This window comes from Megalobrama amblycephala, linkage group LG11 (assembly GCF_018812025.1).
Source record: "Megalobrama amblycephala isolate DHTTF-2021 linkage group LG11, ASM1881202v1, whole genome shotgun sequence".
Lineage (NCBI taxonomy): Eukaryota > Metazoa > Chordata > Actinopteri > Cypriniformes > Xenocyprididae > Megalobrama > Megalobrama amblycephala.
Window position 1 is genome coordinate 8,977,762 of NC_063054.1, and position 27,052 is coordinate 9,004,813.

Consider the following 27,052-nt stretch of genomic DNA (forward strand, 5'->3'; position numbering starts at 1 on the left):
TCCCCTCTGCCATGTTTAAAGTTTGTGGCCCGCCCAACTCGAGAACTTGGATATCAAAATTAGCTCAGAGTTTCCCAGTGGTAAATATGACTTGAGAGGGTGTTCATGTCCAATTTTAGCTAGAAAACTCATATTTACAATAATTCCCATTACACGTGAAGGCTGCATTACAAGCTTAACATGATTACAAGATAACAAGACACACCTGGAGGAGACAATCAAGTGGAACACAACATGAAAAACTACAAAAGGACTACAAAGATGGCAGACAGAACAGGAAACATGAAGTATAACAAAAGTTCAGGGACAAACGCAGAGAACATATGACAGCTATCAGCTAATAAATACCAGAGAAAAAAATCCTCCTGAGGGACCCTGCTGTGGGACTGAGGGTTTTCTTCGGCCCCTGTTCTCCCTACCAGTTTCGGCTAAGTGGACCAAGGCACTGGAGAGGTGCCCGTCAGGCTATTCTTACCCAATGGGAGCATGTGGCCAAACCCATGAAGACACGGCCCATTCTTGAACTTTCATCCTTCAGTTTGTTCTTTTGGCTGGGCCTGTCAGGAGGGGCTGCTGTGATTTTAGCCATTATGGCAATGCAAAAGAAGATCCCACACTTCCTGAGAATCAAACCTTTTTCTTGTATCTCATAGACATCCCAGATTCAATTTTTGAGTAGCTCTGTTTTGCATTTGCACTTTAACCTAATTCTTGGAATTCATTATCATATATAATACAACTTATTTTAAAACCTTTCAGGACTAGTATCATTTTGTGATGATGAACAGCTCAAAAACATGAAGGCTCTTAAAGTTGCAGTAGTTATAGTTGTTGCAGTCATTATCAATGTTTACCCATCATTTTAATTTAATATTTGAATAAAAGAAAGCATGGTGAACATCTCCCCAACCGTTTTAATGTCACCTTCGTATAACATAAAATGTATTCCTTGGGATGTGAAAGTGCTAAAAGTTGAAGAAAACCCAAATATAATTTCCACACACTACTTTGAGCATGGAGTATTTCCATGCATCTATACAGGTCTACAAAAAAAAAAAAAAAAAAAAAAGTAGTGTAGGGTGGGGGAAAACACCCCCCTCAAAGACTGTTTATGTCTTATTTTTTTTCCTCTCTGTGAAACGGACTGGGCTGTTCCAAAACAATCACAGAATACGTACGAGGTGCTGTTTTAAATGTATTTTTAAATTAATTTAATTTATCTTTTTAATGTAATGTATTAATAATTACTTTGATTTTTACCCACTCTACCCTAGTTTGTAGAGGTGCAATCCAACACCAAATATTTGTAAAAAATTAAACTAATTCAACGTTACTGACCAGAGTGACGGCCATCTCCGCCTCTTTTACATCTATGCAGGGGTCGAGGGTGGTGAAGTGTTTGTGTGCAGAGACCAACATCTATAAACTTCACTTTCTGCTTCGCACTAGGTACTAGGTAAGATGGTTCGCCACAAACTTTTTATTGACACAAATATCACTCCATTATCGGTTGGCACAGGCGTGTTTACGTAACGTGACTCGAGTCTGACTGGAATCGTTTTATTTTTCCGTATGTTTTCTTCTTGTCAGAGCTTTAATAAGTCGATTTCACGGTTACACACCGCAGTAAAGATAGTTTGCGGTTTGAAATTCAGATTTCTTTTGTTTATAAATTCACAGTGCGCTGTCTTAGACATGTGAATAATATCGCATCATGTCATTCTTCGTGATTTATGAATTCAGTGAAATCGCGACTCTTCATATGATAAGCCATGGGTCCAAGACGGAGGTGATGTTAGTTTAATGTTTAACATTCGTTAGACATTCGGTTTTCAATGCACATTTCATGTTTTCATCTCAAACCAACTCCGTTACATAAACAAATGATCTTTGCATAGCACAAACCTTAATTCCAAACCCTATAGATCAATTAAACTATTTGACATTGTGATATCAAATTAATAGTAAATGTTCAGAAAAAAATCTCATCTTTATTGCTCAATGCTCTGTTTTAGGAATGATTCATAATTGTAACAAACATAACAAAAACGTTTCAAAACTAAGTTCTACAACAAAATGCTGTGCATAATTTTAGATACGATGGAAATAACACTGATGGACACTTTTATGCTTTGGAAAATGCCAAAAATCTCCAAAAGAGAATGAAATCATATGGTTTTCAAACAAAATTTTCTTTAAATCTAATTTTTCTATCATCTGCATCTGCCTTAAGTCTGACAGTTGTGTATCATCATGGCTAAACGTGTTGCTGTGATTGGTGGAGGAGCCTCTGGGCTGACCTGCATCAAATGCTGCCTTGATGAAGGCCTGGAGCCAGTGTGTTTTGAGACCAGTGATGACATTGGAGGTCTTTGGAGGTTTAAGGTGAGTTCCCTTTCAAAAGCTACACTCAAGCTGTGCTTTATCATAGGGCTGTGTATTGCCAAGAATCTGGCGATACAATACGTATCACGATACAGGGGTTACGGTACAATATATTGTGATATATTGCGATATTGTAAGAAAGGTGATATATTGCAATATTTTTTTTTTAGAAAGATCTAATTTTAGAAAAAATGGTCATAAAGAACACACAACCATATGCATAAAACCTGACAAGCAACTTTATTTTATTTAATAAATACAGTATCATTTGCATTTATATCACTAATCACTATTTTGTGCAATCTAAGTAAAATAGTAAAGTAACTGCAGGATTCTTTGCGTATGTTTTAAAGGTTCACCGTATAGCAGTTTTTAATTTCTAAACTGTTTAACAACAGAAAGTGCATAGTCCATCCCATGACTGAATGACTGTTTGTTTTATATTTAATACTGTAAAGCTGTTTGCTTTAAAGCAGTCTATTGTATAAAGTGCTATTTAAAGTACTGAACTGCAGAGCTGGTGCAACCATAATATCCACCATATTCATATCCATATCTATGATCAGATGCTTTCTTTTGCTGCCACCGCTGTCAATTTTGTTGTGTGTTTATTTTGTTACTGAGAGGAAAATGTGCAGTACATATCACATATATCACAATTCTTTCTCATATTTCATACTGTCTTACATGTTGGGGTCAAGCTGGTGAAACCCTATATAAACAGACTTTTAAAACTCTAGATAAAAAACCAAACCGTTTTCACCACTGTAGGATCTTGGAGAAACATAAATTATTGAGTTTTGACAATTATGTGGTTTTTCAAATTTGTGTATGGTTTATAAAATTTTAAATGGCCTGGCTCCTTCTGTACTCTGTGACTTTGTTCGTTTTCGTCCTAATAATTCTGTGAGATCTACCAGATCATCTTTAAGTAATTGTGTTGTTCCTTTTCACCATTCTGCTTTTGGACTATCGTCTTTTGCTGTGAAAGCTACGACTCACTGGAATGCTTTGCCAGAGGATATAAAGGGGTGTAAATCTATTGGTCTTTTTAAAATGAAGTTAAATTCTTTCTTAAAATTGAATCAACTTGTAGACATTGACATGGTTGCTGTTTAATTGTTTTCTTGTCCTGATAGTATGTGAATGTTTTATTGTATATATGTATTGTGTGTGTTACTTTATTGTTTATGTCGACCTGCCAGGGGACTACGGGTGAAAATTAGCTTTTAGCTAATAAACATTATGTTTAAACATTTATGTTAAAAAATGTACATGGTCCCTTTATGAATAAAGTAAAGTAAAGTTTTGTGAGCTAGCGAAACACTAGCGATGCACGCACCTTCACCTTGCGCTTACCCGGCTCTGCATCACTCTGTTTACATTCAAAGATAACACTGCCATCTAGCGGTTGGGTTTTATACAATCTGAGGTTTAAACCGAACACAAAGCCACGAATCTTGGATGTAAATAAATAAATAAATAAATAAATATCAATACAGTGTTTTTGAGAATCAATACAGTATCGCCAAACATAATATTATGATATTCACGTGTATCAATATTTTCTTACACCCCTACTTTATCAGCGCTATGGGAATGTCTTTAGTCGTGACCAGCTGTGAATATGTGTAAAACAACGTCAATGAAATTGACCTATATTTATAGCTTGCGTGACATCACTGGAATGCGTCCTAGGCAAGGCTATAATTAGATGTGCTGCAGGTGCATCTGCAGGTCTTTTGTCTTCAGAGGCCATATTGTGAAGTGTGTGTGAAACAGCTCTGCTCAAACTCTTTACTTCCTTCATCACTTTGTTAGGAGTTAGATTTAACAGGCAGTGCACAGAACTTTCTCTCCCTTTGTTCCTTTTTCAACTGTGAACACACATATATTATATACTATATATTTGAGAGAAAGTCATGGCTGAACAAAGCAAACGGTTTGTGTCTCCGTGTTCGTGTTCCATCACCAAATCGGACACACACCAGTATTGTTTTGTTTATTTGGGGCTCGCGTGGCGATTTGGCTGAGGAGCGAGAGAGGGGTCCATCCCTATTACTCTCTCTCTCTCTCTCTCTCTCTCTCTCTCTCTCTTTCTGGATTGCGATGTCCTTTTGCCAGGACCGAAGCGTAATCATAAGCATAATCAACCCCCTGGGAGCGCATCATCAGGCTGGTACTGCTCTGTACACAGTGGCTGTGTTACAGGCCTTCCAGGCTGATCTATGAAAGATTTAAGCACAACTTTTCATTCAGACCGTGTTTACTTGTCTGGTAATTAGCTGCATTTAATTAATTAATAAGTGAAAGCGGCATATATATTATAAAATGATATATAAATTATAAAATGATTATTTTGTTTATATATATATATATATATATATATATATATATATATATATATAGATAATATAAGCAAAATAAAATAGGTCCTCCATGACGTTAACTCGTTCATGGGGAAAACCTTATTTTTCGTGTGCCTTTGTGTCCTCAATGTCAACTTATTTGACTATCGTGGGTGCAAGGGCGTGTGATATACAATGATGCTCCAGCTATCTCTTCTCTGGAGCTCATCGTCACTTAAAGAGACAGCACTCCACACCAAATTATGCATAATAACATCCATACTGGTGGGAAGGCATTTCTATCAGACAGACTGGTACTGCTCTGGACTCTATGGCAGTGTTGTATGTGGACCAGGCTAACCTGCTGAAGAAAGGCTCAAAAGCAGACTGTGGTGAGTTGTGCTTCCTCTCGTAAAACTGGGGACCGGCTCGTCACGCTCAGCAGCCTCATAGTATCTAACACCTGCCCCTTCTCAATATCTCCACATAAACCTTCCTTCCCCGCCACCTCTGGTTCTTCGGGGGGCAATGGTTTTCAGCGAAATATTAGGTGTTCTGTTGATTCCTGTAACACATCAGGATGCAGAACATCTAACATCCCCTCTAAGGGCAGTATCAAAATTAGTGCCCATTTTAGAAAACTTGGCAGCGTGGAAACTACTGCCAGGGATTTCTGCGTGGGTTCTAAAGATAGTAGAAAAGGGATACAGAATCCAATTTATTCGTCACTCTCTGCGTTTCAACACCGTGGTCTCCACTACCGTGAAGCCGGGGCAAGTGACTTTACTGTCACAAGAGCTGCAATCAGGTTACTACAGCAGATACTTCTTAGTTCCCAAAAAGGATGAGAGACTGCGTCCAATCTTAGATCTTCGAGGTTTAAACCATTCAGTCAAAGCTCTCAAGTTCAAGATGTTAACCGTAAAGATGATCGTGTCGCAATCCGACATCACGATTGGTTCAAAACGCTCGATCTCAAGGACGCATTTTTTCGAATAGAAATATTGCCACAACACAGGAGGTTCCTGAGGTTCGCTTTCGGGGGCAAATCTTACTAATATTGGGTTCTTCCATTCGGCCTAGCCCTATCACCCAGCACAAAATGCATGGATGCAGTACTAGCTCAATTGCGACTTCAGGGCATTTGCATTTTGAATTACATAGACGACTGGCTAATACTAGCACAGTCACAAGAGATGGCATTACAATACAGAGATGTCATACTAGCCCATCTAGTTTCTCTAGGGTTGAGACGAAACGAGAAGAAAAGTGTTCTCTGTCCTACACAGAGAACAACATATTTAGGGGTCATATGGGATTCAACCTTGATGCGGGCACAATTGTCTCCCACTCGAGTCGAGTCCATTCTAACCACCCTGAACAATGTCAGGCTAGGCCAAGATTGCACTGTTCTGCAGTATCAAGAAATGTTAGGTCTCATGGTGTCAGCGTCCTCTGGGATTCCTATGGGCCTTTTGCATATGAGACCGTTTCAGTTGTGGCTCAGATCCAGGAGATTTTGTCCAAGAAATTTCCCGTGGCAAATAAGGGCAAGGGCACGCGCTGAGTGCTTTGGGCCTTTTCTAAAATCCATGTCTATGGTAAGTCACGCGCTAATGCTTCGTGCACTTTCAAAAATCCATGTTTATGGTAAGGGTTACGTGCTGTGGCTTTTTTCCCTTTCTATGTGGTTCTTCACCTTGGGTCCCACTCTATATGCGTTGATGTTGCAAGATGCTAACAACAGACGCTTCCTGTACGGGCAGGGGAGCAGTCTTAGGTGGCCATCCAGTCCAAAGGGATATGGTCATCATCTCAATTGGCACATCAATTGCCTCGAATTGATGGCTGAATTTCTGGCCCTGAAGTACTTCCTCCACCAGTTAAGTGGTTACCATGTCCTAGTGTGGGTGGACATTACTGTGGTAGCCTCTATTACAAATCGCCAGGGTGGACTGCGTTTGCGACGTCTAGACAGGCTAGTGCAGCGCATTCTGCTCTGGGCTCAGGACAAGTTCCTGTCCCTCAGGGTGATTTATATCCCCAGAAATCTCAATGTGGGAGCAGATTTACTGTCCAGACCAGCATACCAACGGGGGAGTAGAAACTCCACCCGAGGTAGTGAAACAAATCTGGTAAAGATTTTATGAAACAGAGATGGACTTAATTCGCTCCCCAATAGGCAGCACAATGTCCACTCTACTTCTTTCTGAGTCACCCAGCTCCCCCTGAGTCACCCAGCTCCTCCTGGGTCTAGATGTGATGCGCATACGTGGCCCAGAATGCGCCTGTATGCGTTTCCTCCGGTTTCTATGCCCCCAGGAGTTTTACCCAAAGTTCGCCAACAAGGGACTTGCCTCTTACTGATAGCGCCGCGTTGGCTGAGCAGAATATGGTTCTCGGAGATAATATCTCTCCTTGACGGCTCGCCATTGGCGATACCGAAGAGGAGGGACCTTCTGTCTCAGGTGCATGGGACAATATTTCATCCCCGGCCAGAGATGTGGAAACCTTTATGTTTGGCCCCTGAGGGGAACCAACTGAGGGACACAGGGCTTTCACCTGATGTTATTTTTAAATGCTAGGGCTCCCTCCACTAGATCAGGTTATGCCAAAAAATGGGGTGTCTTTGAAAGATGGTGTACTGCACACAATGCAGATCCAATTAACCCTTTAAGACCGGATGGAGCGTCAGTGCTCCCATTTGCGTGTCTCTCTTTAAGAGTCAATAAAAATTGAATTCATATAGGTAGCGCAAAAATTCTTTTTGCATACAAAAACTTTCATATCAAGCCTCCAACATGCTTCTGTTGCGTTGTTTTCACCCTCTAATGAGTCTGAGTAATATGCGTTTAAAACAAAAACAGTACAGCAGCTAACTGAATACAAATATGTTTATTTCACGTGCTCATAACTTCATGAAAAATGCACAGATCATAGAAAATGGCACATCAAAATTTAAAGCCGATTCTCATGATTAGAATGAATCAAAATCACCATAATTTAATGTGTTGATCACAAGATATTACTCACGGAATGATTTAACATACTTGGCTAAAAACATGTCTCTCATCTCTCCGGGATGCAGTGTGTATCCAATGTTCCCGGACCCATCCATGTTCGTTTTCCAACGTGGAATAACACAAAATAGATATCATTTTAAAGCTTAGAATCTCATCTTTTTAATGCATCTAACCATTTTGAAACTCCAAACGACTGCTGAGAAGTGCCTCTAAAACGGAGTTTACCGCCCGTTGGCGCCACCTGGCTGCGTAAAAAATTAATAACAATTTATTAAACTAAACTTTATGCTATCACCACGAAATTTGAACCAGATGCAGCTCACATGTAGGAGAGCATAACCAAAAAATAATTTTTATCCTATCTTATTGCGTTCCTGAGTTATTCCATGTCAAATAATAAAAAAAGAAAAATTATTTAAAAAAATTGTATATATCTTTTGTCTTTTATCAGCTGTTTCTCAGGATAAAAATGTCTAAATGTAATGTAATTTATATTTTCTTAAAATTTAAAAAGTGATTGCTACAGTTCTGGACTTCCTGCAGGAAAAAATTATCAACAGGTATATGCTCTGCCTCTCTCAGGGTTTATGCGGCCGCTCTCTCAGCTTGTCATGCTCTGATTGACGGGGTGCCTTTGGGCAAGCATTTCCTGCTCTCTCGCTTTGTTTGAGGAGCTAGGCAGCTGAGGCCCCCTGTTAGAACCAGGATGCCTTCATGGGACCTAGCAATAGTCCTAGAGGGCCTGGTTGAGACCCTCTTTGAACCATTAGAATCAGTTTCTGACATGCTATTAACTCTGAAAATGGTTTTCTTAATGGCTATAACTTCTCAAAAAAAGAATTGGGGTCTTGCAGGTTCTGCCCATTGTGCCATCCTGTTTAGACTTTGCTCCAGGAATGGTGAAAGCTATTTTGCATCCTCATCCTGACTATCTGCCTAAGGTTCCTTTCTTGAACTTGCATCCTGTCACTCTCAAAGCCTTCTGTTCTCCACCGTTCACTACGCCGGATCAGGAGAGACTTCACAGACTGTGTCCAGTTCGAGCTCTTCAAACCTACGTCCACCGCGCTAGCCAGTAGCGTAAGTCAGGGCAACTATTTGTTTGTCATGGTGGCCGTAACAGAGGTGCGGCCGCCACGAAACAGACCATGTCACTTTGGGTGAGAGATGCTATTGCTCTTGCCTATGAGGCACGTGGTCACACTTTGCCAGCAGGCATCAGGGCTCATTCCACCAGGGGGATTGCCTCTTCTAGAGCTTTGGCGTGGGGCGCCCCCTTACAAAATGTTTGTGATGCGGCAGGTTGGTCCTCTCAGCACACATTCATAAGGTTTTATAGTTTGGATGGTCATGTTACTCCGGGCTCTTGCGTCCTTGAGTCAACATTGCAAGCTAGTATCTGAGACTCTCTGTGCTTTGTGACACACTTCAAAGCCTGGGGGTCAGGACACAGTGCGGTGGCGTGGGTAGATGCACCTGCGGCGCATCTAGTTATAGCCTCGCCTATGATGCATTCCAGTGACATCACACAGGCTATAAATATAGGTCAATTTCATTGACGTTGTTTTACACATATTCACAGCTGGTCACAACTAAAGACATTCCCATAGCGCAGCTTCTCATTCCCGCTTTTTCAGGGAACAGGGTTACAGTGAAGTAACCCGGGGCGATATGTCTATAAGATTGGGCACACTGAAGTTGTACATATGAAGAAAAGAAGGGGGCCAAGCACTGAATCCTGAGGCACAGTTAATTGCAGACCATCAATAAACAAGATGCTATGAGATACTGATGCAGTTTGCTTACTGTCTTTCCATCTCAGGAAAATCCTGATCCTGATCGTGCTAGCATTTACCACTCTTTGATTATCAACACTTCAAAGGAGATGATGTGTTTCAGTGATTTCCCCATCCCTGCCCGCTTCCCAAACTACATGCACAACTCCCTCATCATGGACTACTTCCTAATGTACTCTGAGCACTTCCAGCTCAAACGGCACATCCGTTTCCAGGTCTGGCTTGAAAGCTTATGTGAACTATGAACCTCATATTTATCTTAGGTTTTTGGGGATTCAAAGGTTCACAAATTCATGTTTTGTGTTTCTTAGACAAAAGTCCTTCATGTTACACCAAGGCCCGACTTCCCCCACTCTGGACAGTGGGATGTAGAGATAGAGTCCAAGGATGGTCGGAGAGAGAAGCAGGTGTTTGATGCTGTGATGGTCTGCACTGGTCACCACTGTCACCCTCACCTCCCTCTAAAGGACTTTCCAGGTGCAGTACATGTGATGACTAATCAAAGAGTCTATGTGCAACTGTTGTAGCATTAAGCAGAATCTCAGGCAGTTGTACAGAAATACTGTTTTTCAGAAAGTATATATATATATATATATATATATATATATATATATATATATATATATATATATACTTGCTATATTATAATGGATAATTGTTCAAATTCTCTTTTTAGGAATAGACACATTTAAGGGGAGATACTTCCACAGCCGTGACTACAAAATCCCTGAAGAATGGCGAGGGAAGAGGGTAGTTGTGATTGGCATTGGGAACTCTGGAGGAGATATTGCTGTAGAGCTCAGCAGAATGGCCAAACAGGTGATATGCCACAACTACTGTATAAATAATTATAGTGTATGAATTATTATACTCTTATTAAAATCTCTGTATTCCACATTGTTTCCCTTTCTTACTTTCCTTTAATTTCAGGTTTATCTGAGCACCCGAAAGGGATCTTGGATACTAAATCGTGTTGGAGACAATGGTGTTCCATTAGATATGATGTTTAGAAACAGAATACGTGGTTGGATTAATCAAATGTTGCCTGTTGGATTTATCAACAATGTGAGAGAGAAACAACTTAATAAACGGTTTGACCACAAGCTTTATGGGCTCCAGCCTGCGCACAGGTACTCTGAACACTGGAGGACACAAGACTTTGTTGACTTTGGTCCATGAAATTGTCTTTGCTGCAATTAAACTTTTCATAGTGTACTATATAATGTCTGTTGTTTATTTCCCAGAGTTTTCAGCCAACATCCCATGGTCAATGATGATTTACCAAACCGGATCCTCTCCGGTACCATCTCAGTCAAGCCGAATGTACAAGAGTTTCGTGGATCAAGTGTGGTTTTTGAGGATGGCACAGTTGAGGATGACATTGATCTGGTGGTGTTTGCCACCGGCTACACTTTCTCATTCCCCTTCCTGTCTTCACATGTAATTCCTGTCTCAAAGAACAAGGTATCCCTGTACAAATACATGTATCCCCCAGCACTAGAGCACCCAACTTTAGCCGTGATTGGTCTAGTCCAGCCTCTGGGAGCCATTATGCCCATCTCTGAGATGCAAGCGCGCTGGGCGACACGTGTTTTTACAGGTATCAAATCATAATTCTGATCTTCTACACAGAAAACTAAGGGCTGTTCTTAATACATATTCATGGTCATATTCATACAATTCAGAACTTCAAAGATGTACTTGTACTATTATTTAAGATTTTCTATTTTCTATTTCTATTTTTTTATAAAGATTTTTTTTCCCCCTGACATTAAATTAAAGGATCAGTTCACTTTAAAATGAAAATTACCCCAAGATTTATTTAACCTCAAACCTTCCTAGTGTTACAATACAGACGGCACGGAGGCAGAAGTAAAAGCAAGTAAGGTTGTTTATTGAATAACAGCAATGAACAGGTGAGTAAATGGTAGATAGAGAGTTTGATGTGATGATAGGGAAATGATACTGTCCTTTGTTGCTTGTAGATGGAGTTTGTGGTAGATGATATTGAAGATGGCAGACGGGGAACACTCACACACACGGAGAGAGGCACACAGAAGGAAGACTGGAGACACTGGAGAAACTGGAAACGCTGATAGCAGGTAAGTAGCAGGTTGGAGTCCTTGAGGTAAGTATACATGAGTCTGTATAACGTACGAGACCGGACAAAGACTGTGTGTGTGAGTGTGGCAGATATAGTGCTGGTGATTGCGGGGATAATGACGTGCAGGTGGCGGTGATTAGAACTCCGGTGATTGAGTGCGCGGGTATTGCAGGGAGGTGGAGCCTGACGTGTCTGTGACAGTACCCCCCCTCCCACGGCCCGCTCCTGAGGGCCGAGGACCCCGACGTCGTGGTGGCCGACATCGAGGGCGTGGAGCAGGTCTGTCCGGGTGGCTGGTGTGGAAGGCTTGTAGCAGGTTGGGATCAAGGATGTCGTTCCGCGGGACCCACGACCGCTCCTGGACCCACGACAGTTGGAATTGCCGTAAGCGTTTGAGGACCTCCGCAACGTGGTGGCGATGTTCGGCCAGGCTCCGGGAGTAGATGAGGATGTCGTCGATATACACCAACACGAACTTATGGAGAAACTCCCGGAGCACCTCATGAATAAAATCCTGGAATACGGAGGGGGCGTTGACTAGTCCATAGGGCATGACCAAATATTCATAATGGCCGGTGGGCGTGACAAAGGCGGTCTTCCACTCGTCCCCCTCGCGTATCCGGATGAGGTTGTACGCGCTGCGGAGGTCCAGCTTGGTGAATACAGTGGCACCACGGAGATGTTCCAGGGCCGCTGGGACGAGGGGAAGCGAGTAACGGAATTTGATGGTGATCTTGTTGAGTGACCGGTAATCAATACAGGGCCGCAAGCCTCCGTCCTTTTTGGCCACGAAGAAGAAGCTGGAAGCAGCAGGGGAAGTAGACGGACGGATGTATCCTTGCTTGAGGGCCTCTTCAATATAGTCCTCCATGGCCTTCTCCTTCGGCACAGAAAGGGGGTAGATCCTTCCCCGTGGCACTGGCTCACCCGGTAGCAGATCGATGGCACAGTCCCATGGCCGGTGTGGAGGTAATTTGGAGGCTCGTTGCGGGCAGAAGACGTCGCTGAAGGGGGCGTAACAGGATGGAATGTCGATGGATCGTTTCTCGATGGGGCTCTCGATGGAGGTAGCGCAGACAGTGATTTCTTTTGGACGTGGAGATGGAGGAACAGGAAACCCGGAGAAGCAGTTTGAGAAACAGTGTTCGCCCCACTTCAGGATCTCGCCCGTGCGCCAGGAGATGGTTGGGCTGTGTTGTTCGAGCCACGGGCGCCCTAGAACCACGTCAGCGGTGGATTCCTCCAGAACCAGCAGGTGGATGTCCTCGACATGGAGAATTCCAACGCGGAGCTGCAGTGGTCCAGCACAACGGCTGATCTTCTTGCGGCCTAGGGGCTTTCCGGTGATGGAGTGGGCTTGATAGATACTAGGCGAAGGCGAGGTTTTGAGCTTGAGTTGACGACAGAAGGCCCCGGAGATGAAGTTCCCGGCTGACCCTGAATCGAGGAGCGCGACAACTGGAACAGACACATTTGCAGCAGTAAGGTTTACAACAGTGGTGAGTGGTTTCATCTTGAGTAAGGAGGGAAGGATGGCACTCACCAGAGGTCTTGGAGGGCGAGTTGGGCATGCAGAGAGCACATGCCCAGGAGAAGCACAGTAAAGGCACAAATTCAGGGTCAGCCGATGTTGTCGTTCAGTGGGGGAGAGCCGAGAATTCTTTATTTGCATGGGTTCGCTGGCTGGTTCTGGGGAGCTGACGGGTTCGGACCGACGGAGGAGATGGTGAGGAAGTGGCTGGCCCTGGTGCTCTTCGAGACACGACTGCATACGAGTGCCTACACGGATGGTGAGTTGAATGAAGCGTTCGAGGCCGATGTTGTCCTCGTATGCAGCGAGATGCAATCGCAACTTCGGTTCCAACCCCTGGCGGAAAGAAGTAATGAGGGCTTGTTCATTCCATCCGCTGCTGGAAGCCAGAGTACGGAACTGCAATGCATAATCACTCACAGATTTAGATCCTTGTCTCAAATTATAGAGTTTCTCACCGACTGATGAATCCGAGAGGGGCTTTCCAAAGACTTCGCGGAAATGAGAGACGAAGGCAGGATATGATTTCACCACTGAGCTTTTCTGAATCCAGAGTGCGTCTGCCCAACGGAGAGCTTTTCCTTGTAGCTGTGAGATTATGAAGGCGATCTTAGCGGTGTCAGTGGGGTAAAGTTGCGATTGCATCTCCAGGATCAGCTCACATTGCAGGAGGAATCCGCTGCAATCCTCCGCCGATCCTGAGTAGGGCGCCGGCCTGGCCATGGGACTGGCGTGCATGGTTGGAGTGTGAAGCGAAGAAGTGAACGAGGAAGCGGCGACAGGTGCTGGTGACGGTGACGGTGGTTGTGGTGGAGTGAGTGCTCGGCGCAGCGCGCTCACGAGCTCCTGGAAAGGGTCTGGTTGGCTCATGCTGATATCCTGTCGTTCTTTTGCTGGTCCGGTCTTCTGTTACAATACAGACGGCACGGAGGCAGAAGTAAAAGCAAGTAAGGTTGTTTATTGAATAACAGCAATGAGCAGGTGAGTAAATGGTAGATAGAGAGTTCGATGTGATGATAGGGAAATGATACTGTCCTTTGTTGCTTGTAGATGGAGTTTGTGGTAGATGATATTGAAGATGGCAGACGGGGAACACTCACACACACGGAGAGAGGCACACAGAAGGAAGACTGGAGACACTGGAGAAACTGGAAACGCTGATAGCAGGTAAGTAGCAGGTTGGAGTCCTTGAGGTAAGTATACATGAGTCTGTATAACGTACGAGACCGGACAAAGACTGTGTGTGTGAGTGTGGCAGATATAGTGCTGGTGATTGCGGGGATAATGACGTGCAGGTGGCGGTGATTAGAACTCCGGTGATTGAGTGCGCGGGTATTGCAGGGAGGTGGAGCCTGACGTGTCTGTGACACCTAGGTGTATATGACTTGCTTCTTTCTGATAAGTATCCTGACACATTCAAGCTTTATAATGGAAGTAAACTGGAGTATGAACTCAAGTATGAAGCTCAAGAAAGTGCACCAATCCATCATAAACATACTCCACACGGCTCCGGGGGGTTAATAAAGGCCTTCTGAAGCAAAGCGATGCATTTGTGTAAGAAAAAAATCCATATTTAACAAGTCATAGAGTAAAATATCTAGCTTCAGACAGACGTAACTGACACTTTTTTCATAAGTTGAATATGGAAGGTGGTCTGGCGGAAGCTTCAGAAGGCTTTTATTATCCCCCCCGGAGCCGTGTGGAGAACGTTTATGATGGATGGATGCACTTTCTTGAGCTTCATACTCATTGGTCTGATTCACTTCCATTATAAAGCTTGAATGCGTCAGGATATTTATTAATATAACTATAATTAATATCCAATTGTGTTCATCAGAAAGAAGAGAGTCACATACACCTAGGATGGCTTGAGGGTGAGTAAGTCTTGGAGTAATTTTCATTTCAAAGTGAACTAATCTTTTAAGCAAATTATTTTGACAATAAGACAATGGCTTTTTTCTTGTTTTGTTCTTGTCTTGGTCCTTTTGGACTGGTTCTGAAAGTTACAGTATGATGACATAGTACTTAAAAATATTTTTCAGGATATTCTTATTTTTTCTGTTCTTATTATTCTCTCTGAACATGTCAGAACATTAAGTATAGTGTTTTTGTACGTAACAAACTGTGATATACTTACTAGGGCTGTGTAAACTGCCTCCAATGAGTGCAATGTTGAAGGACATTAGAGCAAAAGAGGAAGCAATGGCTCAAAGGTTCTCCACACTTCATCTCACATGACTTTATAACACAGCATTTACACAATTTCTACAGTTATGTAGAAATGTAATTTTAGTATATCTTGATGACTCTTAATCACACTGTCATGCAGGTATGTGGCCGCCCAGAGACACACCATCCAGGTGGACTACATCCCCTACATGGATGAGTTGGCTAAACAAGTGGGTGTCCGTCCTTCTATCCTGAAGCTGCTCCTGACAGACCCTAGACTGGCTCTGAACATCATCTTTGGGCCCTGCACCCCGTACCAGTTTCGCTTACACGGACCGGGCCAATGGGAAGGTGCGCGTCAGGCCATCCTGACTCAGTGGGATCGAGTCACCGAGCCTCTGAAAACACGCTGTGCACCGGAGCCGCAGTGCTCCTCTTATTCACTCATATTCTCAGTGTCAGTTGCAGCGCTGCTGTCTGCTCTGTATTACAGCAGGGCCAGTCTGCACACGCTCATAGCAGACCCTTCATCACTCCTGGACAAGATCAGGGCTCTTCTACCATTGCCAGTGAACACACAGTGATCATGAAATATATATCAGAAAATTAACATACTTTATTTGAGATCTAATATCATAAGAAGTGTGCTTCAATTAGGGCAAATTGTAGTCAACATCATGAAAATGTTATAATTGACACATTACTTATATAAAATACTTGATACTGAATCACAAAGTGCCTTAAGATTTGAAACAGTTTGTGTATAATGAACATTTAAGTTCATTGTAAAATAACTGATTTTATGTGCAGTTGTGTATGTAATTATGTTGCACTATCAAACTGGGTTAAAATTTCAAGTATTAATGGTGCATCACTCTCACTAGACTAGACCGCTTGATAGAGAAAGTAAAGGAACTTTCTGAAAAATGTCCAAGTGGCAGTAAATAAATAATAAATAGAAGAGGCCCCAAGACTGAACCTTGGGGAACACCAGCGGTAACATGCGATAGCTCAGATCTAACATTTTTGAGTTGAACTGTGTGCGTACTTCTGAAGACATGATTATGACCTTGTTGCATTCAAGTACTTTGTAGAGAAGGAACAGGAATCATGGAATTGGATTTTTATCAGGAATTTCTATTTATTGGGAAAATCGTATTTAAGCCAAAATGATATTTTGCGCTTCATTCATTGACAGCCATAGAAACATTCACTGTGCTATTTAGCTAGTCAGCTTGCTGATGTTTTTCATTCAAATACATGCTATTTTCAATGTGTATAAAACATACAATACTCTTCAAATGATTATTCATATGTGTAAATATGCACTACTTTAATGACAAGACAATGTGATGTAGCTGTTTTGGAAAATAATAATAATGAATACCAGTCACAGCAGCAATCGTTCTCCCCTCTGCCATGTTTAAAGTTTGTGGCCCGCCCAACTCGGGAACTTCAGTATCAAAATTAGCTCAGAGTTTCCCAGTGGTAAATATGACTTGAGAGGGTGTTCATGTCCAATTTTTAGCTAGAAAACGCAGATATATTTACAATAATTCCGATAGCATGTGAAGGCAGCATTACAAACTTAACAAGATAAGACAGACCTGGGGGAGACAATCAAGTGGAACACAACATGAAGAACTACAAAGATGGCAGACAGAACAGGAAACATGAAGTATAACAAATGTCAGGGACAAACACAGAACATAATTACCAGAGAAAAAAAATCACATTCATCCTCATAGTAGAAGAGATATACCTCTTTTTGGCTTTAATGGTTTATGTTATTAAATGTAATAATTCTGGAGATGTCTAAAAAGCCAATCACAGGGTAATATAACAAAGTACAGTTACATAAATACACTAAATAATGTACACTGTTCAAAAGTTTGGGGTCAGTAAGATTTTTTTGTTTTGTTTTTTGAAGGAAGAAAGAAATGAAAAATTGATTTGTGTTGTTAAAAAATTCTATTATAAATTAATGCTGTTATACTTTGTATTCATCAAAGGATCCTGAAACAAATGTATAATGTTTAAAATTTAAGCAGCACGACTATTTTCACCATTGATAATAATAAATGTTACTTGAGCAGCAAATCAGCATATTAGAATGATTTCTGAAGGATCATGTAACATAGAAGAGTAAAGATAAATGGAGTGTATATATATATATATATATATATATATATATATATATATATATATATATATATATATATATATATATATATATATAGTTAAGGTCGCGACCTTGGCTTAACAAGGATACTCCAGATGCCTCCAGACAGGAATGGAGAAAAGCTGAAAGAAAGTGGAAGAAAGATAAGCTCCAAGTATCATATGAAATTATGAAACATTGCATGGTGAGCTACCAGCACTCTAAGGCTGCTAGGGAAAAATATTTTTCTGATCTGATAGCAAAGCATGCTCACAGTCCAAAGACTCTGTTTAGTACAATACATAATGTACTAAATCCAAATTCAATTTCATTTCCTGATGCTACACCTACAATTTGTGATTCATTTTTGAAATTTTTTGTTGATAAAATTAATAATATTCGTTCTAGTATCCCCAAGTTTGATTTGAATGCACCTGTTAATGACCCATGTTTGGCTTGCTTAACTGAGTTTGAGCCCATTTCTTCTACTTTTCTTGTTGAGCTTTTCAACAAAATGAAGCTTTCTTCTTGCTCTTTGGATGTGGTGCCTCCACGTCTTTTTAGGGAAGTGTTATGTGTACTTGAACCTTTTGTTTTAACCATTATAAATAGCAGCCTATCTCAAGGTACTGTTCCATCAATTCTGAAACACGCAGTAGTGAATCCACTCTGCAAAAAGGCCAGTTCAGATCCTTATATTTTAGATAACTATCGTCCAATTTCAAAACTGCCATTTTTATCAAAAGTAATGGAAAAGGTTGTTTTCCATCAATTGACGGAATTTTTAAGTGAGAATAATTTGTTGGACAAATTTCAGTCTGGTTTCAGACAACATTACAGTACAGAGTCAGCTTTGCTGAAGGTGTTGAATGATCTTTTGCTGGTTGTGGATTCGGGTAACTGTGCAATTTTGTTCCTTCTGGACCTCAGTGCTGCATTTGATACAATTGATCATGCTATCTTGCTTGAGCGGTTGAGTAATTGTGTAGGAATTCAAGGTACCGCATTGAATTGGTTTAAATCGTATCTTTCTGATAGAACATTTTCTGTGGAGATTGGGAATTTTTCTTCCTCTTCTGTACCATTAACTTGTGGTGTACCTCAGGGGTCTATTTTGGGCCCGCTGTTGTTTTCGCTGTATTTGCTCCCTTTAGGCTCGATTTTTCGAAAGCACAATATTCCATATCACTTTTATGCGGATGATACACAGGTGTATCTCCCTTTAAAAAATGGGGATAATTATGACATAAAGTCTTTGTTGAACTGTCTTGAGGAGGTAAGAGGCTGGCTGGCAGCTAATTTTTTAACATTGAATGACTCTAAAACCGAAATTGTAGTTTTTGGATCACCAGCTTCTAATATACAGATTAAAAAACAACTGGGTCCTTTAAGTGAGAATTCTCATGCTTATACCAAAAATCTGGGAGTGATTTTTGATGACGGCCTTAAATTTGACAAACAAATTAACTCAGTGGTGAGGAGTAGCTTTTATCATTTGAGATATATTGCGAAATTAAAAGCATTTTTAACAGTAAAAGATTTGGAGACAGTGATTCATGCCTTTATTTCATCGAGGCTGGATTATTGTAACTCGCTGTACCTTGGGGTGGCTAAGTCTTCCTTATCCCGCCTACAAATGGTACAAAACGCTGCCGCCAGGCTTCTTACTGGTACCCGAAAGAGGGAACATATTTCACCTGTTCTTGCTTCGCTTCACTGGTTGCCGGTCGAATACCGTGTCAAGTTCAAGGTATTGCTGTATGTGTTTAAGGGGTTAAATGGTCAAGCTCCTCAATACATTACAGACCTTCTTCACCGGAAATGTTCTAGATCTTTAAGGTCCTCGAACAAGTTGATGCTCACTGTGCCACGATCTAGACTGAAATTAAAAGGTGATCGTGCCTTTTCTGTTGCTGCTCCGCGTCTGTGGAATGATTTGCCGGAACACCTAAGGTTGTCTTCCACTATTGATAGTTTTAAATCTTCACTAAAGACTTATTTATTCTCTTTGGCTTTTGGTTAAATGTAATTTTATGATGGGTTTTTTATGATGGGTTACGATGTGTTTGTGTCTGTGGTTGTATTTATGTATTTTATATTGTCTGAACTGATTGTACAGCACTTTGGTCAGCAGTGGCTGTTTGAAACGTGCTCTATAAATAAAAGTGCCTTGCCTTGCCTTGCCTATATATATATACATTTTACAGTATTTTTGATCTTGGTGAGCTTTTAAAAACATCTTACCAACCCCATACTTTTGAATGGTATATGTAAATGTACGAGACAGTTTCTAGATTCCTGATAAAACAATCTTTAAACTCTGTGAAAAAGGTCATGTCACAGTGTGGCTGTAATAAAGCGCATGATGGAGTAAACGACAAAAAAAAAAAAAAAAAACCTTTAATTTTAAAACTTGATAATACTCAGGGGAAAACCAAAACTCAATGACAATAAAACAGAACAAGCATGTTACAGGTCATAGTCATTACATTTAAAGGGTTAGTTTACCCAAAAATGAAATTTCCGTCATTAATTACTCACCCTCATGTCATTCCACACCTGTAAGACCTTCATTCATCTTCGGAACACAAATTAAGATATTTTTGATGAAATCCGATGACTCAGTGAGGCCTGCAATAACAGCCAGACAATTTACACTTTTTTTTTTTTACCAATTCATCTGTATATAAAACTTAAAAAAAAAATTATTAAAGCGTGGTAAACACATTTCCAAGACAGTTTTAATGTGACTTTCTTATATGATTAAATAATAATTTATATATGATTATGGTTTGAAATCTTTTTGCATTTATTAATTCTCCTTCTGTTCTTCAAGGACTAAACCATCTTCCTCCAGCTGATAAAATGAATAAAATAATTGAGAAGAACATAAAAGCAAATTTAAAGAGGTAATTATTTATTTACCTTGATGGTAATTCCAAACAGTTTGACAGTTAATCAATACCCATTTTGAACTCTGCTATCTCTCTACAGTTACCTCTGTCCTAAGTTGGCTGCTCTTCAAGTGGACTATATCCCTTACCTAAACACAATAGCAAAGGAAGTGGGTGTCTGTCCCAACATTGCCTGGCTCCTCCTGAGGGACCCTGCTGTGGGACTGAGGGTTTTCTTCGGCCCCTGTACTCCCTACCAATTTTGGCTAAGCGGACCAGGGCACTGGAGAGGTGCCCGTCAGGCTATTCTTACCCAATGGGAGCGTGTGGCCAAACCCATGAAGACACGGCCCATTCCTGAACCTTCATCTGTCACAGACACGTCAGGTTCCACCTCACTCCCTTACCCATGCACTCAATCACCAGCATACTAATCACCGCCACCTGAAGATCATCAGCACCATCATCACCACCACTATAAAGCCACCACACTCACACACACTCACTGTCCGGTCTCGTTTGCACTACAGCACATGTATGCTTACCTTAAGGACTCCCAACGACATACTTACCTGCTCCAGCGATCTCCTTCATCTCCTTCGTCTCCTGTTCTCCTCGTGTGCCTACCTGCCTGTGTGTGTGAGTGTCTCCACCGTCTCCCTCCAGTGCATCTCTCATCCAGCATCTGCAAGTTTGAAAAGGACAGTATTACATTCCATTCATCTCTCAAGAACCACATATCTGCTTGCTATCACCCAGTGCTCTGCTTATTGTGAAATAAAACTCACCTGGTTTGCTTTTACCTCTGTCTCCGTGTCTCTGTACGTAACAGAAGACCGGACCACAACAACTTCACAGCATGAGCACCAACGATCCATTTCAGGAGCTCGTGGACGCGCTGCGCCGAGCACTCACACCACAGCCATCCTCACCGTCACCCATCAACGCGGCTGCTTCCGCACCCACCATCACCGCTTCTTCCCCAACATTCACCGCCAGTCCCATGGCCAAACCGGCGCCCTACAGTGGATCGGCGGAGGAATGCAGCGGATTCCTTCTCCAATGCGAACTGGTCCTGGAGATGCAGCCGCACCTCTACACTACCGACACAGCGAAAATAGCGTTTATCATTTCGCAACTGCAAGGTAAGGCCCTGCAATGGGCAGACTCCCTGTGGACACAGAAGGGCCCTGTTGTCAAGTCATACTCGGCGTTCGTCTCTCACTTCCGTGAGGTCTTCGGGAAACCTCTGGCGGACTCTTCGACTGGTGAGAAACTCTATAATCTGAAGCAAAGAAATCATTCTGTTAACGATTATGCCTTGCAGTTCCGAACACTAGCTGCCACCAGCGGATGGAATGAACAAGCCCTCATCACTACTTTCCGTCAGGGGTTGGAACCCAATGTGCGGCTGCATCTCGCTGCATACGAGGACTCGATGGGACTAGAGCGCTTCATCCAACTCGCCATCCGCGTGGGTTCTCGTATGCAGTCGTGTCTCTCAGAGCACCAGGGCCAGTCATCTACCACCACCGACGAGGGGAAGGTCTCCGCTATTCAGTCCTGGCCCATTCCATCAACAATCAAAGAACTCCAACGCTTCCTAGGTTTCTCCAACTTCTACCGCCGATTTATCAAGAATTACAGTACCATCGTCAGTCCACTCACCAACCTACTCCGTCATCAGCCCAAGTCTCTGTCCTGGTCCCAACAAGGCCGTCAAGCTTGCCCTTGAGGAGTGGAGGCATTGGTTGGAGGGGGCTACTCATCCCTTTCAAGTTCTCACTGATCATAAGAACCTAGAATATCTGAAGGCTGCCAAAAGGCTCAACCCTCGTCAAGCTCGCTGGGCCATGTTCTTCTCGAGGTTCAACTTTTCAATCTCTTATCGCCCTGGTTCTAAGAATACCAAAGCTGACGCCTTGTCTCGTCTCTACTCCCCTGAAGAAAAGCCTGAAGTTCCTGAAACAATTCTACCGGAGTCCATCTTCGTAAACCCGATCCAGTGGTCCGAGGAAACCATGCCCTCCTCCAATGCCTCCACACGCACTCCGCCGGGTTGCCCCCAAGGCTTGCAATACGTCACACGGGCACGTCGCACTCCACTCCTGCACAATACCCACTCTTCACTTGGCACTGGCCAGCCGGGGGCCAATGAGACCCTCTCGTTGCTCAAACAACGCTTCTGGTGGCCCAACATGGCCAACGATGTCAGGAGGTACGTGCGGGGCTGCAGGGAGTGCGCCATCTCAAAGAGTCCACGCCATCTTCCCACCGGCAAGCTTCTTCCTCTGCCCGTTCCTGAGAGACCCTGGTCACACCTGGGAGTGGACTTCGTCACCGACCTCCCTGAGTCTGACGGTCACACATGCATCCTGGTGGTGGTAGACCGCTTCTCAAAGTCCTGCCGTCTGATACCCCTGGAGGGTCTACCTACCGCCATGGCCACTGCTGAGTTGATGTTTAACCATGTGTTTCGCTATTACGGAATTCCTGAAGACATAGTCTCCGACAGAGGACCCCAATTCGTCTCTCACGTTTGGAAAGCCTTCTTCTCCCTCCTGGGTGTGACCGTCAGCCTGTCATCTGGGTACCACCCTCAGTCGAACGGGCAGACGGAACGGAAGTTTCAGGAGATAGGCCGCTTCCTGCGTACCTTCTGTCACGGCCACCAGAACTCCTGGAACCAGTACCTGGGTTGGGCCAAGTACGCACAGAACTCCCTCCGCCAAGCCACAACTGGACTGACACCCTTCCAGTGCGTACTCGGCTACCAACCCCCACTGTTCCCCTGGGATGGGGAACCTTCCAACGTCCCCGCAGTCGACTACTGGTTCCGGGAGAGGGTTTGGGACTCAGCTCATCACCAACTGCAGAGAGCCCTGCGCAGACGCAAGACGACAGCCGACCTTCGGCGCTCCGACGCTCCAGTATACCAACCGGGGCAGAAGGTCTGGCTGTCCACCAGGGACATCAGGATGCGTCTGCCCTGCAAGAAGCTGAGTCCCCGCTTCATTGGCCCGTTCACCATCCTTCGGCAGATCAACCCCGTCACCTACCGACTCCAACTCCCTCCACAGTACAGTAGGATTCACCCCACATTTCATGTATCACTGCTGAAACCTCACCACCCTTCTGTTGTTCCCTCCACAGAACCTGACATGACAGCCGCCGAGCCCCCCCTTCCACTCATCCTGGAGGACGCACAGCTTACGTGGTTCGAGAGATCCTGGACTCCCGGCGCCGTGGTGGTCGACTCGAGTATCTCGTCGACTGGGAAGGCTATGGCCCCGAAGAACACTCATGGGTCCCCAAGAATGATATCCTTGATCCTATTCTGTTACAGACCTTCCACACCAACCACCCAGACAGACCTGCTCCACGCCCCAGAGGAAGACCACCACGACGTCGGGGTCCGCGGCCCTCAGGAGCGGGCCGTGGGAGGGGGGTACTGTCACAGACACGTCAGGTTCCACCTCACTCCCTTACCCACGCACTCAATCACCAGCATACTAATCACCGCCACCTGAAGATCATCAGCACCATCATCACCACCACTATAAAGCCACCACACTCACACACACTCACTGTCCGGTCTCGTTTGCACTACAGCACATGTATGCTTACGACTCCCAACGACATACTTACCTGCTCCAGCGATCTCCTTCATCTCCTTCGTCTCCTGTTCTCCTCGTGTGCCTACCTGCCTGTGTGTGTGAGTGTCTCCACCGTCTCCCTCCAGTGCATCTCTCATCCAGCATCTGCAAGTTTGAAAAGGACAGTATTACATTCCATTCATCTCTCAAGAACCACATATCTGCTTGCTATCACCCAGTGCTCTGCTTATTGTGAAATAAAACTCACCTGGTTTGCTTTTACCTCTGTCTCCGTGTCTCTGTACGTAACATCATCCTTCCTTTTGGCTGGGCCTGTCAGGAGGGGCTGCTGTGATTTTAGCCATTATGGCAATGCAAAAGAAGATCCCACACTTCCTGAGAATCAAATCTGTTTCTTGTATCTCATAGACATCCCAGATTCAGTTTTTGAGTAGCTCTGTTTTGCATTTGCACTATCCCCTAATTCTTGGAATTTATTACCATTTATAATACAATTTATTTTAAATCCTTTAATCTTTGAAGGAAATTAAAATTAAACATCACCTTTGTGGTCTAACTAGTCTATTTTTTTTCTGAGTCATAACAAGTGCTCTTAAAATTAGAGGGGGTGAGTTTTCCTCATATTTATTTTATTATTTATATAAAAATAACACATTTTTGCGCATATTTTGCAAGTAATTGCCCAGATCCCCTTGTCAATGATCTAGCGCCCCCTCAGCTCCTGCTTCAAAATTCTCTGGCGCCGCCCCTGTGGGGTGCGGTGAAGTGTTTGTGTGGAGAAACCAACATCTATAAACTTCACTCTCTGCTTCACACTAGGTACTAGGTAAGATGGTTCGCCACAAACTTTTTATTGGCACAAATATCACTCCATTATCGTTTGGCACAGGCGTGTTTACGTAACGTGACTCAACGAGTCTGACTGGATTCGTTTTTCCGCATGTTTTCTTCTTGTCAGAGCTTTAACAAGTCGATTTCACTAATAGACACCGCAGTAAAGATAGTTTGCGGTTTAAATGTTAGTTTAACGTTTGACATTTGTTATACATTGGGTTTCATACTTACTAAACTCTTCGTATTTGATGTTTTCAGCTCAAACACACTCGGGTATACATAAACAAATGCCCTTTGCATAGCACAAGGCTTAATTTCAAGAAATAAAATATATATTAATTAGCCCTATAGGTAACACTTTACATTAAGGTTCATTAGTTAAACATTAGTTAATGTATTAACTAACATGAACTAACCATGAGCATTACATTTGTTACTGTATTTACTAATCTTCAACGTTATTTAATGAAAATACATTTCATTGTTTGTTCATGTTAGTTCACAGTGCATTAACTAAAGTTAACAATATTTTAATAATGGATTAGTAAATGTTGAAATTAACATTAACAAAGATTAATAAATGCTGTATAAGTGTAGTTCATTATTAGTTCATGTTAATTAATGTTAACTAATGAACCTTTTTGTAAAGTGTTACAGCCCTATAAACGAATTAAACAATTTAACTATATGACATTATGATATCAAACTATTAAAATGTTCAGAAAAATGTTGTTTTTATTGCTCAAGGCTCTATTTTTGGAATTTTAAAATCATAATTGTAAAATTATGCAAAAAAAGGTGTAAAATATAATTTTATTGTGTATTATGAATACATAAAATGCTGGCTATGAAATGAAATTTAGCATGACAAAAATGTTTAAAAACTCATTTCTACAATACAATACTATGCATAATTGTAGATGTAATGAAATAACACTGGTGCAGTTTCATGCTTTGGAAAAATGACAAAAATCTTCTAAATCTCACTTCTATCTATAATTTTTCTATCATCTGCATCTGCCTTAAGTCTGACAGTTGTGTATCATCATGGCTAAACGTGTTGCTGTGATTGGTGGAGGAACCTCTGGGCTGACCTGCATCAAATGCTGCCTGGATGAAGGCCTGGAGCCAGTGTGTTTTGAGACCAGTGATGACATTGGGGGTCTTTGGAGGTTTAAGGTGAGATATGTCTATAAGATCGGGCCCACTGAAGTTGTACAAATGAAGAAAAGAAGGGGGCCAAGCACTGAACCCTGAGGGACACTTCATTGCAGACCATCAATAAACAAGATGCTGTAAGAATCTGATCCATTTTTGCTTCTTGTTTTTGCATTTTAGGAAAATCCTGATCCTGATCGTGCTAGCATTTATCACTCTTTGATTATCAACACTTCAAAGGAGATGATGTGTTTCAGTGATTTCCCCATCCCTGCCCACTTCCCAAACTACATGCACAACTCCCTCATCATGGATTACTTCCGAATGTACGCTGAGCACTTCCAGCTCAAACGGCACATCCGTTTCCAGGTCTGGCTTGAAAGCAAATGTGAAGTTAGAAATATACTGTACCTCATATTTATCTTAGGTTTTTGGGGATTCAAAGGTTCACAAGTTCATGTTTTGTGTTTCTTAGACAAAAGTCCTTCATGTTACACCAAGGCCAGACTTCTCTCACTCTGGACAGTGGGATGTAGAGATAGAGTCCAAGGATGGTCAGAGAGAGAAGCAGGTGTTTGATGCTGTGATGGTCTGCACCGGTCACCACTCTCACCCTCACCTCCCTCTAAAGGACTTTCCAGGTGCAGTACATGTGATGAATAAGCAAAGAATCTATGAGCAAAGTGCACCAACACAAAGTCAATAAAAGCCAATCTGGGACACTCATAGTAAACTTTAGTTGTACAAGAGTCATTAGGCCTAATCACAGCTCTTGTACAACTGTTGTAACATTAAGCAGAATCTCAGGCAGTTGTACAGAAATATTGTTTGTTTAGTAAGTTTACAGAGTTTTGCAAAGAATGATTCAACAAGCTTAAAAAATAATTCAATAACAAGTCAATAACTATACTAATTTGTTAATTTTATAATTTACACTTTAATAATTTAATTGTAATTTTTTTGTGTACAACATATACAAATTGTATATGCAATGGCAGACATAATAAATTATATAGATAAGTTCATATATAT

The 27,052-nt window shown here is 42.4% G+C and overlaps 2 protein-coding genes across 8 annotated transcripts in view; both read left to right on the forward strand.

The window, feature by feature from the left end:
- Positions 1-17,191, forward strand: part of LOC125279080 (flavin-containing monooxygenase 5-like) — a 51,391-nt gene extending 34,200 nt beyond the window's left edge. For 2 of the 5 annotated variants that reach the window (XM_048208575.1, XM_048208572.1), the window contains exon 9: positions 15,517-17,191. In XM_048208575.1, the coding sequence (XP_048064532.1) occupies positions 15,517-15,940 (424 nt within the window). In that variant the 3' untranslated portion in view covers positions 15,941-17,191. Of the gene's footprint in view, positions 1-1,311; positions 1,457-2,233; positions 2,386-9,578; positions 9,768-9,863; positions 10,030-10,228; positions 10,372-10,482; positions 10,683-10,796; positions 11,153-15,327; positions 15,401-15,516 lie in introns of those variants that run through there. The other 3 variants (XM_048208571.1, XM_048208574.1, XM_048208573.1) reach the window with 3 other exon arrangements.
- Positions 1-27,052, forward strand: part of LOC125279078 (flavin-containing monooxygenase 5-like) — a 51,899-nt gene that overhangs the window by 14,201 nt on the left and 10,646 nt on the right. Inside the window, exons 1-4 of one of the 3 annotated variants that reach the window (XM_048208566.1) lie at positions 24,719-24,854; positions 25,890-26,041; positions 26,201-26,389; positions 26,496-26,661. In XM_048208566.1, coding sequence (XP_048064523.1) covers positions 25,910-26,041; positions 26,201-26,389; positions 26,496-26,661 — 487 coding nt within the window. In that variant the 5' untranslated portion in view covers positions 24,719-24,854; positions 25,890-25,909. Of the gene's footprint in view, positions 1-24,718; positions 24,855-25,889; positions 26,042-26,200; positions 26,390-26,495; positions 26,662-27,052 lie in introns of those variants that run through there. The other 2 variants (XM_048208564.1, XM_048208565.1) reach the window with 2 other exon arrangements.